Below are 15,474 nucleotides of genomic sequence, written 5' to 3'. Positions count from 1 at the left end.
ACATGCAAATATTAGACAAAAGCAAGCATTAAGGGAATGAAGCACCAATTTGAAAAAATGTTATGAACCGTCATTGGATTATGTCGAATATTTAAATGCACTTGTTTATTGGTTTGGCCCACATAACGACAACTAACAACTAATTTAGGAATACAGCCAATTTACAGTATATCCCAAAATATTTTCTTATTCTGTTCTTGCGGGACAAGGTAGTTGAAAGTACAGTACAGGAATGCAGACGCACAGAGAAATTTGACTTCTTCCAGCAAGGTCTCAATAGCACACCCTGACCCCGAATCAGCTGACATCACTGACGACAGTGCCTGCTGAGAAAGATTAGCCGCTGTTGCTGACTGCACGCCAAAAAAATGAAAAGGGCATATTTGGCAGAACAACTTTAAAGGGAGTAAACCTACTTAAAAATCCCACAAGGTCCTCTCTGCTGTAAGAAGCACTGAAACCAAAGAAGAATATGGATGTTAATCATGGAAAAAATTATAACTAGGTCTGTGACTTCATGGCATCAGACTCTGACAAAGCACATTTCGTACAATATTGCAGGCGGTGCCGTATGCGGGTGGTGTCTTGAATGGCACTCGAAGGCTTTTAAAGCGAGAATCCCTGTCTTCCCAGTAACGTCCGGCTTGTAGACGCTAAACGTTGTCATATTGTCTGTTTAAAACGAGAACCAAGGGTAGTATCAGATGCCATCTGACAACAAGGCTCCTGAGGGTTCATGTTCGCCTTATTTACTCAGATTCTTAGAAAGCCTGTTCCTCGTGCCCAAAAGGGCAAAGAGCCACTTGGCCGGCAGCGTGAACAGCATAAAAACTATTAAAGGACGAGTGTCCAGGCTCCCAGTCCGGACAAGGCCAGCAGGTTACGAAAGAGCAGCAGTCGGATTTCTTATGAGACGAGCTAGATAAAAATAGACTTTAAACATGGTTGTCTACTTGCAAAGACAATATGTAATGGATCTCAGCATTGTCGGGAACCAGCACTTCCAGTGAATATGTTTATTTAATGCAAGCAAACATTGAAGAAGGTAATAGTATAATTTGTTGGTGATGTAGAAAGGTGAGAAGAGTGGCACCTAACAAGAACAGCGTGATCTTGAAATTCAGGTTGTCTGTGAACATCAGAAAGCCTGAAAATAAGTCAATGAAGGGAAAGTCTGAGAATAGAGGACAAAATGTCTCACTTCTCTTTGGAGCTTTTCTCAATGTCAATTTATAGTAGTTTTACAGACAGTTTGGTACAAGGAAATTAAGCAGAAATATAAAAAAATGACGACAGAGATCAAAGCTTTTTTAAGCTATTCCTGCTAATCCGATGAATATCTGAGCTACTATGTATTGCATTCCACAAATGCATTTCTGCTTTCGCAATTACAAACCGAATTCCCACCATCTGAATGCAGCACCACGGCTTTGCAAGAACTCTTTTAAAATGCTGTTTTTTCTACAATAGATCAGTCACGAAAGCATTTGTACACCCAAATCCACGGTGTAGTCTTTGTCCAGCAGTGCTTGGAGACCCTATGAAAAGCAAAGGATCAGAATACTTTTGGCAATTTATTTTGAGCAAACCAGATGAGTTAGAATTTATTTCATCTACTTAACTGTTAAAAGAAAACAAAACTACCTTTTCAGTCACAGTAAACTATACCTTTTAATTTCACTTTCATTCATTGGATGAAGCAAAGTCAATCTATTCACATTATGAGGCAAAGTGGCTTCTTTGCAACATACTTGAGAAGATTCCAAAAGGCTTAGAAGTGCGTCTTATATGCTGAGGAAAGACAATGATCATTTCCAAAACCACACACTGAGAACAAAAGCAAAAATGCATGACCTAGTTAAATTGCATGACTGAAAAACTGGTGACCGAGCTGAACAAAACAACTGACACAAAGTTGTATATCACACGCAATGCAAGGCATTTAAAAAATTCTATTTATGTCCTTCCTTTGGCAAAAAACGCCAACATGACTTCCCGCTCAAGCCTTACAAAACACCCACCGCGCCACAAATTCTCAGCGCCTTGCATTCACAACACTGAATTCATTAGCACCACAGACAAAGCGTTTACATCGATGCCAAGACTTCCTCCTGTGAAACACCTTTATTAAAGTTAGTAAAGGAGGTAGAGGACTGCTCACACTCAAACCAGTGCTAGCATCTAAGCCTTACAACTGGCTGTTGGTAAATAACCAATTTGCAACACATCACGCAAATTTAGACGTCAAACATTATTTGAGGATTTCCAGATGTTTACCCCCTCACATGAAACTCTACCCTGCCAATGACTAATTCATAGCGAGAGTAGCGCTGGCATACACGCTTGCCCACGTTATTATTTGAATTGCCTCAGGATATGACTCGAGAGCAATCGCTGAAATGCATAGTCAATGGGTGGTCCAACCTCTTATAAGTGGGGGCTACTGAATTTCCTGTAAATAATAAAGTGTTGTGCGACAAAAAAACCTTAAAAAAGAAAACCCACACACTACTCAAATCTTAGACGCTTTTACGCCAAACACAAGCTATTTGAACAAAATGTTTATCAATAGCACAGACAGTGCATGCCGAATCTCAAAGCAACAGAGTTCAGAACAAACACCATGACATCAGTGAAAATGCACGAAAAGCATGACAGCGCTCTTTGGAACCTAAAGCTGCCTGAAGGAAAACCACAGCCTTGCACATTGCATTTTTTATTATTATGACATGATAAAAGATGGCAAGGGCTCACTACATAGGTTTGATTTTCTATCAAAGAAGCTTTATGAACAACATTGACATAGTTTTACAGTTTTGGGCTAATATACTTAAAAAAGTGAGACATCGCATAATTTCCTAACCTGGAAAACTGCACCCGAATGTGAACCAGGTGCTTATTAATTCTTTCGTAAGCCTTTGGAGGACTCTTCCTCTGACAACAAACCACAATTGTCTCCTTTCATTGACCGAGCAGGTTAAACCTGCACCTGGCTCAATGGGAACAGCTGACTCCCACGACTGCATTATGACATTCACACATTCTCCCCAGTAACAGCCATTAGTCTTTCTTAGGACATCATGATATAAAACGTTTTAATCCATCACATATAAAGCACACAAACTTCACAAGCAAGAGTAGATGTAAGCAGATGCTGCTTACCTCTGTATCACAATCATTTTTCAGGCATCTCTTCTCCACACAGGCTCGGCTATTTAGTTCTAACCCCATTCGAAGTAGTCAACGTAGAACGGGGCTTATCGACACCGGTCCAACCCTATTTCAACGTCTTAAGGACTACTTGGAAAATTACAGGCAGGTGTGTTTGATTAGGACTGGAACTAAAATCAGGCCGTCCAGGATGGGAGATGAACATGAGAGTCTGTTATCGGGAAGGATGTTTCCAAATGTACCAAATGGATGAAGGATGCTTGAGTGAAACACATTTTAAAGGGACAGTCTACCCAAAAATGAAAATGCTATCATTTACTGACCTTGGAGTTGTTCCCAATCTGTATACATTTCTTTGCTCTGATGAACACAGAGAAAGATATTTGGAAGAATGCTGGTAACTAAACGGTTCTTGGTCACCATTGACTTCCATAGTAGGAAAAACTGCTTGATAAATTTCTTTGTTCTGTTAAAACACATAAGATATTTTGAAGAATATAGGAAAACAAACAGTTCTGGGGCACTTTCGCCTACCGTTGTAATTTATACTACCTTGGTAGCCAATGGTGGCCAAGAACTTTTTTGTTGCAAGCATTCTTGCAAATATCTTCAGTGTTCATTCATTCATTGGAACAGTGGAGTAAATGAAGACGGAGCGTTCATTTTTGGGTGAATTGTTCCTTTAAGTTTAAACTTAGACCACTTCATCACTTCATATTTCTCTTAAAAAATGATGTCCAAACAAGCAGCATTTTGTAAAGATGAGACATTAAAACTTTTATTATTCATATTTTCCAGCCACAACAATAAAAACAAAGATCACTAGAAAAAAACTTCCATCAGCTGTACAATACATACAGTATCATAAAACTGGCCGCCGACATAAAACCCCCACTACAGCAATATTTGTAGTGTTTCAGCAGCATTTCACAAAATTAAAACATTATACATATGTACACATCCACGAATTCTCAATTCACATATGTACAGTACATTTCTGCGGCTGAATACAAACAAATAGCAACTTTGTTCCTCAGTTAAAGATTCGTTTGAAAAGGACCGCCTGAGTGGCTAGATTCAAGAGTTAGGGCATACACTTTTAAAGTCTTAAAAAGAGACTCTCGGTCATCTACTGCCTCAACGATGCTACCGCTGTATTGCACAAATGACTCGCTGTGGTATTAAGGGGAGTTGCAGTTTTCACTCGAAAGATACATCCGACCATGTTTGGAGATATGCTACATCTTTCAGACTTTATAGCAGGTGGTGTGATTGGCAGCTAGATAGATCTCAAGCCTCTTTACTCCGTTCTCGCTCTCCACAGAAGATTATCTCTCTCAAGATATGCCCTTGAGCGGCTTGAGTGCCTCTCGATCCGAAAAAAAAAGAGAAAAATCTGGCTTCTTTTCCTCATAGCCGCTAACACAGAAAGGAATGCACTTTGGTACGTACCAAATGCCCTGGGTTTAGAGTACAAGAATATCACAACAGTCTGAGGTAAAATATTAAAACATGTCCTTATTTCTATTGTAATCTTGAACAGTTGGTGTTAAGACAACATGAATGCAGTAGTAGTCGTTGAGAAAGATCGATGCAGTGATCGTTGTCTAAGACATCCCTGTTTGGGATTTCTCGTTGGCTAAAAAATATCGGAGTGCCCGGACTGCATGAGCTTTGGGGAGTACCTTTGGGTGACGTGCAAAAGGATCACCTTTAAAAAGTAAGTAGCAGGGAGCTTTGTTTGAAAATGAGATGGCATTGATAACCAAAGGCACATTGTATTAAACCTAAGGGCACGATTATTCCACACTGCGGTCAATTCACAAAACAGTAAAAAAAAGTATAAAGTACATTGTGAAATGCCTGCTGATGTTGGCAGGATACGTCTCCATCTCTAAAGCACTATGGGTGTTTACAGGGGTCCGGGCCCCTGAGCAGTGTGCAGCAGGCCATAGGTGGGCACTGTGCCAGTCTCGGGTGCAAGAAGTGTGGGGATCAACGTGAGCATTACAGCTTAGCTGGAGTCCCTGACAGCCCATGATCTGACCCCGTTTTACACCTCCACAATCCGTGACTGGTTGACAGCAAGCAGGACTAGTTCCTGATCGAGTCGGGTCTCAGAGTAGTGGCAGATATATTTCTTGTGCATTACACATGACGTACATTTGATACACAGCCGACCGCACACGATCATGCCACTGGTTCCATTTATATTAGCTCTTCGTTGAGACACGATAAAAGAAATAAGTTAAACGCTTTAACACCCATGTCAGTCAAATTTTCTTTGTAACCAATGTAACAAATGCTACAAAATGGCCTGTATTTTTGCTCGAATATGATATATTCTTTGTCAAACCCTCTTCTGGATTTAGGAGAAAGTGTTATTAAAAACTTTTTTTTTTTTTGAAAGGGAACAACCTTTAAGAATTTTAACTCTGGCCTGATATTAGCAAGTCCACACAATGATAACATAATTAAAGGGTATGTAACATTAAAAAACGTTTTGTCTAAGTAGTATAAATTTGCTTTGTGACTTGATTCAGGTGTGACGTTCAATACTTGCTCACATTCAAGTAAATGCAACATCCCGTCTTCCTATTATTTTGCTCTCAGTCCTTCTAGTCACTCCAAATACACATTGATAAAGACAAAAAGCAATTCATGACAAACTTGCAATCTTACAGCAGTAACTCATGATTTCACTCCTTACATAACACTGCTTTGTTCCATGAGTATTAAGTTGCAAGCTATAAAAATGCTTCATATATAATAAAAGGTAAAGCACCAAAGTTATTTTCCTTCCAGGACAGTATGCATTCAAAAGCACTCTACCGGAGAATAGCTTATCGTAACATACATCCGTCAATTACTGCTAAGAACAGTATTCTCTCATTCGAACCCTTTGCCACCACTCGACTTTTACAGTAGCCTGACTGTAGACTCTCTTTTCCTCATTTCAGTTTTTAAGGAATGTCAAGAGATTTATAGGCACATACCAAGTCTATCATGTAAACATTGTTTCCCTTTACTACCTCACAACAGTCTGCAACATCCACTCTCCATTAGGACCTCTTCCCGTGGTCTAAGAATCTGGTATTGAAAGTCTTGATATTGAAAACGAAAATGCAACAGGCCTCACATAGCTTTTAGTAAAATGCATTTGTAATCCTCATCCATTACTGTACTAGTTGTCTGACAGGATCTGAGGGTGGTGATTAAAATTTCAGTATCACAACGTATTGTTGCCGTTACTTCAATGTGGCAAGGCCATTTGCTTTGTATGCTACTTGATTTAGGCATTACACCATCTGGGACTGTTTGTTCTCATAGACCAGAATGGATGAATGCTCCCCTTAAGCAGCATTCAACACAAGCCCTGAGATAAAAACTTAAAAGTGTTGTTCCCCCTTTCTTGGCCATTTTAGCGTTCCTAGAATAAAAATCCAACAAAAGGTGCTACAAAGCAGTTCATAGTTGATGGATATGCATTAAAGACTCTATTCCTAAAAAAAATGCCACACTTCTGAAAGCTCAGCTTTGAACGATTTCCAATATCACCATGTAAAAACCCTAAAAAATAGTGTTCAGCTGACTAATTTTGGCAACACTGTCCTTTGTTGTATATTCCCATTGGCGTCAGTCATTTGTGCCAAGTTAGTCCTTAACTTTGTGGCTGAGCCAGAAGGGGGAGGTAATTTGGAGATTGACGTTATAGCACCGGTGCCCTCAGTGATCCGCTTTACGGTGGTTTTCTCCCCAGTGGGAGGTTTTGGCAAGCGTCTTCTGAGCCACGGGTGGCGGAGGGCCTGACTTGGGGTCATACGCAAGGACGGGTCCCATTCTAGACACTGTTTGAGAAAGTCCAAGAACAGGGGGTCGTCACAGCCCTTGAGCACCGTTACCCACTCCCTGCTCCCTGGCGGACCTCTGAGTTTGCCCCTGCGAGACCTGCCCCCGTTTAAAACCACAGAGGCATCGGGCAAGGTCGTGACAGTGCAGTAACGGGGGTATCCCTTCGAGCTGATGAAATTTTTGGCTCTCTTAGATGCCTCGATTAGCTTCTGGGGGGGCATACCCAGTAGCTCTATGACACATGCTAGTTGGTCCCCTTCATCTTCCCCGGGCAAGAGAGGGTACCCTGTGAGTAATTCCGCTAAGATACAACCTAAGCTCCACATATCGATTGGCATCCCGTACCGGGCCCCCAGAATGACCTCCGGGGCCCTGTAGAAGCGCGACTGGATGTAAGTGTAGACCCGTTGATGCTCGTAGCAGCTAGAGCCAAAGTCGATAACTTTTATGCCACTGCGCCCCTGCTGCTTCAGGAGGATATTCTCCGGCTTGAGGTCGCAGTGAATGATTCTGTTCTTGTGCAGTGAGTCCAAACACTGCAAGATGGAGTGTGCAAACTTGCGCACCAGTGGCAAACTAAAGCCCTGAAACTTGTTTTTCTTGATGAGCTCGTAGAGGTTCATGCTGAGTAACTCGAACGTCATGCAGATGTGGTTGCGGAATGTAAAGTTCTCCAGCATGTGGATGACATTCATCGTGGAGTCCTTATCCTGTTTGCACAAGTGCTCCAGGATACGAATTTCCTCGGCCGCCTGCCGGTGAAAACGCTTCTCGTTGCGCACCATTTTTAACGCCACCTGCTGGTGGTTCTTGTGATCGTATGCCTTGACCACTTGGCCGAAGCTGCCCTTGCCGATGACCTTCAGTACCTCATACCTGTATGCGATGTGGTCATGGGGCACGTGAATGTAGGAGCCCTGATCGTCGTCATAACCTCCATTGTTCGAACCTCCAACGACGCCTTGACGTTTCTTTGCATTTGGACCTATAAAATAGATCTCGGGATAGGTAAAGATCTCTTGGTGCTCGAACACTGTCAGTTTAGTCATGTTTTGTTTCATGGCCTGCTCTGAAGTCAAAGGCGCCGGCTTGGGTTTGCTTTCAGTTGATTTGAAGGAGGTCGAGCTGCCTTGTCGACATGGGGTGCTTTCTTGCTGCTTTTCAGGCATGGCTAGACCCGTCCTGCCCACAGGTGTCAACCCATTGGGTTGTGCAGTCAACACTGTCCTCTTGTTACTGTTCTCCTCGAACAGTTGTTGAACGTGGATCTGCTGGTGATTCCCGACGTGCAGATGGTCGTTCATTGTGTGCTTATTGCCTCCAGCCTGGAGAAGGTAAAACAAGAGACATTTGAGGATTGTTTCCCAAATAAATGAAAGACACAAAGCATTAATCTCATGATATGCAAGATCTAGATTTTATGGGTTATGAACATGCAAGTCATTCCAAACCTGACATCAAAGAAAAGCTTTTTTGGATGATTCTCTATAATTGGATTCAGAGATGTAATTTCACCTTTATTTGCACAAGAGCACACACTGTTTTTAAATAACATTAACCTGCATTTTAGACAATGGATTCTTGTGCTTAGCAAAGCCTGGATGGTGTTCAACTAAATCCTGCTTGTCTATTCTCAGAGGATCAAGACGAATGAAGCTGAACTAAAGTCCAGAGATTGGTACATAATCTCTAATGGAGAAAGGAAGGAGAGTAAAAAAATGCAGACAGTTAACAGACCAAACTGTTATGTTTCATTGCTGTGCTTAACGCAATGACTTTCAATCATACGTGACCAGATCTGCTAATACGATCTTTGATTCTTGTAGAGGAGCCAAGGTGTCCATGACACTCTGCACCTCGTCTTCACATATGTCACTTTCGAATGTTACTTAACTGATCCTAAAGATCTGGTGTCCGTGTTCTTCTCACAGAGTGGGGTGTCATTTCTTGACCTTTCAACACCAATGCTTTTGGACGCTTCTCAGAATTTCGTCTGTAGGATGTGAAATTCAGACTTTGTTGTTTATTCAAGGACATTAGACATGCATTTCCTGCTTGCCTGAATTGCCTGCCATGCAAGATGCTTGCTTCCTTGATAATGTGATTACCTCCGCGTCTTATTTTCTCAAGGACATCCTGTTGCTTCTGTCTATGTTTGCGGCCTCCCTGTTGTCCTGCTATTCTGTCCTGGACGTTTTAATGGATTAGTTTTTTTTCATTTTCCAAAAATAAATATCTCTGTTTGCAAATACAATATTAGGGTAACAAGATTTTTTTCCGTCTCTTGCCATTCTCTAATCTTCCAGATGGCCACTGCTGATATTTCTACACCAATGAATAAAGATAGAGAGTAATTCCCATATTGAACTACATATTTAACGGCTCCGACACAATCTGATCTTCAAACACTCAAAATGTGGACATAATTCTCATATTTCAGTCTTGTGAAAGCACAATAATATCTGATTTCAATGTTTTAAATATAACAGCGATGTACAGCTTAATGGCAACTGCTGTATTACAAAAAATACATTACAAAAATCCACAGCAGCCAGAATTAAGTTATCTAGAATAAAACATTTTTTTTTAAAAGCTGCAACCCCTAACTTTGGCCTCTATATCGCCACCTCTGTAAAAACATAAAACCGCCGGTTACTTTACGCATTCGTCATTTTTTGGGTTTAAATGACGTCGAACTGACACAAAAATTGTATCTACAAGATTGTATCTATTATTATAAGCTCACTGGTACCAATCGGGGTAAGAGGTGTCAGTTTTGAGCAGTTTTATGTACTTAAACAATAATCATTTGTTCATTTTAATTAAAAAAATTAAATGCACAAATATTTAGGTAAAGTACAGTCTTGCAGAAACCTCTCTTTCTCTATATAGATTATACAGTGGTTGATATACACTAGAGTTAAGCAAACCAAACAATCTAGAATAAATATGGTAAAGTACTAATAATTCCCACAGGTGCAGTTTAAAGGGTCTGAATATTGTACTAATGCACTGAAAGCATGATATTCATGAGTCAATCTGAATAAAGCTGTGTGCAATTGTACTCTTTTGTTGTACTTGGCCGCCCTGTCGGTTAATTCAGACATGATCTGGACAGGTGGGGGTTCGTGGAAAGGGCAGGCCCGCTGACAGCTGTAAAGGACACAACTGGAGCCGAACAAAAGACTCATAAGGTTTTGGGGGATGCGGTGAGCATGTCAATCTTCCTAATGCTAACCTCCCCTTTATCATGCATGTGCAGCATGAGACCAGATCGAAAATGCCACGTGTAATTCAACTGGCCTTAATGTTGTTAATTGGCTTTTGAAAGACATGACACTAAAGGTTGACCGGATCAGATATATAAAAAGGTACAAATGAGGAGAAAGAAAGAAGTGATGGCTTTCTAACTTCTAACTAACTATATTACCTGCTTATGTAAACCAAAAGCATTTTTTTAACTTTTGGCATTTAATTGCATGCAAACATCCAGATAGCTTCCCTGCCAAAAACAACGCAAACTGAACAATGTGTCCTTCTGTGTGTACAAAAAACCCATAGAGTTTGACTTGGCAGACGTTCTAGAAACACAGTAAATGTAATTGTAAGATGCAGTACTTGTACACAATCAGCTCTAATTTGTTGACGTAAGCAGTTACATAAGCAATAAGCAGAGCAGACTGCGCTTCGAAACCATTAAACTCTATACTGTTAACACGGGCATATTTGTAGCAATAGCCAACACTGTATGTGCCAAAATGATCAAATTTTCTTTTATGCCAAAAATCATTTGGATATTAAGTAAAGATAACGTTCCATGAAGATAATTTGTAACTTTCCTACCATAAATATATCAAAACTTTATTTTTGTGACTGGATGCAGCAAAACCGCAAACAAAAATGGCCGGAAACGCGCCTAAAAACTTTGCTCGCTGCTGCCCGCTCTTTAAGTATTACCCACTCAAGGTTGGTATCTATGTAAAGCTTAGAATTTCTGCTTTCGGGTTCATCTACTCTCCACAACGTCATTACAGCCGTAAGCCAATAGAGAGCGTTAAAACAAACCCGTTTCTTCTCATCGACGGCCTGCTACAGCGCCTCTGATGGACAACTTTAAAGGTGATTTTCTCATTATTTGGATTTTTTTGCACCCTCAGATTCCAGATTTTCAAATAATTTTATCCCAACAACCCATACATCAATGGAAAGCTTATTTATTCAGCTTTCAGATTACGTATAATATCCGAATATCAAAAAACATACCCTTATAACTGTTTTTGTGGTCCAGGGTCACATATACATTTACATTTATGCATTTGGCAGACGCTTTTATCCAAAGCAACTTACATTGCATTATCCTATACATTTGTTTCCAAGTATGTGCAATCCATATCCAACGATAAAATAGAATGTATAATCAAAACCATTGGAAACTGAAGACATGCACATTGACATTAAAATGATCACATCATTGAAACTGATATCACCAAATATATGTCAATAGTAGTTTTGATAAAAAGCTACTGTTTGCAAATACAAAGCTAACAGTGAATTAATTTGATTAAATATTTGTGTCAGGACTATCGGCCTGTAGGTGTGTGCAAACACACAAATGTGCCCACCACACAAGCCTGAGCTTTCTGCGCCTATATTTACCCCCACTAGAACGACAGCTATATAAAGAACTACAAGCCGGGCTACTGTGTCATAGATGGCATTTATCCAATTCTTGTATTTGATTCATAGGTGTGCCAAACGCATTAACACAAACTGCAATTCTGTGAATGTTACTAATGAACAAATTATCGATAGGCATGCGATTCTCGTGCATTACATGAGCCCTGGCAACCAAATTTATTTTCTAATATAAAAGATATGGCCAATTGGTCCTTAACCACGTACAACTCTTTGTCGTGCAGATGCAGACGGTTTCAGATGTAGCAATTTACATAAGGAAATCACTAGATCACAGATTTCAGCTTTGCCTACTGGTTTCACCGTTGGCCTCAACGGCACCCATCCCCCAGCAATGGCAACCTCCCTACACAAAACATTGGCCAATGTCTCTGTGACAGCTACGGCTCTGATCTGAATGCTTTTAACATGCAAACAAGTATTAAAATGTAGACTTCTGTGAATATAATCAACCAGAATGTGTCTAAATAATCAGAGAATTAATTTAAAGCGTGAATAATGGTTTTAAGCATTATGAAACTGTAGCCAATGTCGTTTGGCTACCATTTCACAGGTCCTTTTTTTTAATGCACAATTCCCAATAAAATAGTCTATCTTCCAACCACATCTCGCCGTCTAAACGTTTATTTTTCATTCCGAGAAGCCGATTTTTGTTATGCATGACCAATGTGTCCCCTAAAAACTGAAAATGCAGTCTGTCCAGTATAGCCATGACCACATTCCCAATGTCACCTACTGTACACGCACAGACATGTGCACACATGTCTGAATGCAACAACTGGATTGCATTGTGTATGAATCACAGGCAACCGGGTAAAGGATCTCCAAGACAAATGACACAGGAACATAAGGTTTCCTCATCCTGACACATTGTTGTCAAACACAGAACAAAGAATGGGACATGCGGGGTGGAAAGTACAAGTAGAAATTTGTTTGTACCATGAGCAAGTTGTTATTCCTGAGAGGGGGTAATGTGAGGGGTGATGTGGCTTCGGTCCCTGCTCCAGTCCGGGGACCCCCAATGCCCAGTCCAGGGGAAGACTGTAGCTGGCAAATCTCACCCCCTTTGCCTGCACAAATAAAAAAAGAATTGGAAAAATGCACCATTGAAAGGTGTTGATACAAATGATTTAACCCGAGCGCCTCAATATTATTATTATTATTATTATTATTAAAAAAGAAAGCTTGGTATTTAAAAATACGTGGCCTCACATCCGAGCATGTTCAATGCTGATAAATAATGAAACCCAAATAGAGAACCAGAAAGACTGTGTGAAATGCATAAAGGGATATATTACCAAGCTAGAAAATTTACATTACCACGCCAAAACCCTTTGAAATACCCTACAAATCCAACAAAACGCTAATCTAAAACGCGCGTTTATAAACGCACACTCGCTATAAAAAACAGTTTAAATACACACACAAAAAATATTGTCTTTCAAATGGTGTGTCCTGGATAACCGGGGGCTTTATAGCTACTGTACCCGACCCCACAGCCAACGGAAAGCAGTCAAACGTAAAGCTTCCAGGCTTACAATCGCTACGGAGTTTTTAACGCGGACAAATAATCCATCTCCCAAATCCAATCCGGAGAAAAAAACGCGCCCGGCGAGTGGATCGTGATACGCGTCGCCCTCTCAGATCCGGCCATTGGCTTCCTTACCAGTCGGGTAGACGGCAGCACCAGCAGTAACGCAGGGTTTCTTGGTTAACATGGCCGCTGGAGAGACACACACATACACGCAGAAAGCCCACTTCAGAGTCTCTCCCCTCCTCCCTGTGATCACCCACTCTGACTGCTGCTGCTTACTCCAATCAGCTAACGTTACATCCAAACTCTACCGGCTGCTTCCTCAAACGCGAGCCGAATGCGCTTCAGCATCGCTTGGAAACGCGCAAACAAACAAAGATGAACGCATGGCTTTGCGTCGCTCCTCACTTTTGGGGCCTATGAAACTCTGCGCGCTCCGATGCGTTCGCATGATCGTGGATGCATGCTGTCAAACACTGGCAGGGAATATACTTCTTAAACCGGTTTAGGGTGTTGTCTGGGTTTATCTATCTAACAGCCTCCACCTTCTTTTCTCTCCCCTCCCCGAGCAGGACGCGCCGCGAGTTCACCAACCGAGTCCCAAAGAGCACACAGACTTACCTAGCTACACACCTGGCACCAGTGTTTGTTTGAATATGCATATATTTAACGTGGAAGCTTGCATGCTTTTGAGCATTTTCCCAGTGCGCGTTTTTTAAACACGCGCATTTTAATCCGGTTTATTAGGCAACATTTTGTGCCTAATAAATGGGGTTGTTTGCGTTGGCATATAGATGCACAACATTTTGTTTAATGGTAAAATCTTCTTTTAGACTTAGAGCACGTGTTAAGTTTTGGCCTGATGGGTGTAAAATTAGACAACTGTCCACTAGAGGATGTAGTGAGCGCAGTTTCACAAAGCATAACCACCTGTACTGTACTGTACTGTACGTTCAGTTCCAGAGCTTAACCCAATATATACACAATTTAGCAAATGTCTACCAGATGCAATGCAACGTTTAAAATATCATAACACAAATAGTGAAACTGCTCTTATGCCTCTTTATATAAAAGCAAGTTTAGAATTGAAATGAAATACATCCATAGTGCATATCTATGTATCAAAGTTCGTTCCTCGGTGATTAGATTATATGATGATTGAATCTTATATCAGGAGGGAAAATGATTGATGATCTCATTATCTCTGATTGACGTTTGTGGAGTCAGTAATCATCACAAAATCTATCTCAGTCTTTTGATAATGGGATCTGATGTCCCATGCAAAAGATGTGATTTGAGTGTTTTGTTCATTACCAGTCCTGACCAGCTTCAGCCATTTTAAACTGAATTTAATCTCACTTCACCTTTGTTTTTGGCAGAGAAACGTTCTTAGCTTGCAGTTTACAAAATTTACAAAAAACTTTCAATTTTTTTACTTCCCACATTAGCCTACTTTCCAAGACTCGAGCTGTTTTTTCATGTCAAATGTAACAAAATTGTATTTGTAAACAGTTTTGTCCTTAAAAGTGACTACTTTACTTTAACGCAATTTGTGTTATCTAAGACCAAAGCATTCCTGCGCTTTTAACAAAGGAAGAGTCTTAATACATTCTGCTGCCAGCATGTGTGATTTTAAACACATGATTTACATTAGCACATTTAGATCTCATCTATTTTAAGGTTCAGCCACTAAAACAAACAAGCAAATTGGTGTTCAGAACATCTCCTTGCATTCAGTATGAAAGTCATCAACTCGCACCTCCACCCCCCAGGAAGTGACTTAATGTAGTGTCACGTATCGGGCTGTGGTCAGAGGGGAGCAGGGAATGCTGGGATGGCATTTGCCACTGCGGTTACTGGGAAACCTCAGTAAGCACTGCGTAAGGAATTGGGCCCCTGATAACACGGCTGATTGAGGGTACGTGTCAAGCCTCACATGGCTGCCTTGTGGCCTCTGATAGTGGAATATCAAAGGGATGACCGGACCTGTTGGCTGAGGCATAGCCATAGTACCCATTCACTAAAGCATGGCACCTCATGCTAGAAGCTGTGAATGGACCTGCAGGAGTGTGATAGCGGCGGAAACATGGGTGTTATTTGTATTCGAGTTCCTCGGCTGGAGATTCACAGGGTGTGAACTGTGGACATTTTTCACCTATAGGGCTAATTTATTATTTATTAAAATAAATACCATGCTCTCCTTTCCAATACAAGATGGGTTA

General features: G+C 40.9%; 1 protein-coding gene across 2 annotated transcripts; it reads right to left on the bottom strand.

Moving 5' to 3' along the window:
* Window positions 1-3,928: 3,928 nt before the first annotated feature.
* On the bottom strand, window positions 3,929-13,808 carry dyrk2 (dual-specificity tyrosine-(Y)-phosphorylation regulated kinase 2). Of its 2 annotated transcripts, none has more exons than XM_057324567.1 (3): window positions 13,385-13,808; window positions 12,658-12,788; window positions 3,929-8,348 (listed from the first exon to the last, which is right to left on the bottom strand). In XM_057324567.1, exons 1-3 carry the CDS (start codon window positions 13,434-13,436, stop codon window positions 6,756-6,758), a joined length of 1,776 nt encoding a protein of 591 aa, XP_057180550.1. In that variant the 5' UTR covers window positions 13,437-13,808; the 3' UTR covers window positions 3,929-6,755. The 2 variants fall into 2 exon arrangements, with proteins under 2 accessions (XP_057180550.1, XP_057180552.1); XM_057324569.1 differs by lacking the exon at window positions 13,385-13,808 and adding an exon at window positions 13,257-13,378.
* Window positions 13,809-15,474: the final 1,666 nt, after the last annotated feature.

This window comes from Triplophysa rosa, linkage group LG24, assembly GCF_024868665.1.
Source record: "Triplophysa rosa linkage group LG24, Trosa_1v2, whole genome shotgun sequence".
NCBI lineage: Eukaryota > Metazoa > Chordata > Actinopteri > Cypriniformes > Nemacheilidae > Triplophysa > Triplophysa rosa.
The sequence above is the reverse complement of the archived record's forward strand: the minus strand, read 5'-3'. Positions and strand labels throughout refer to the sequence as shown.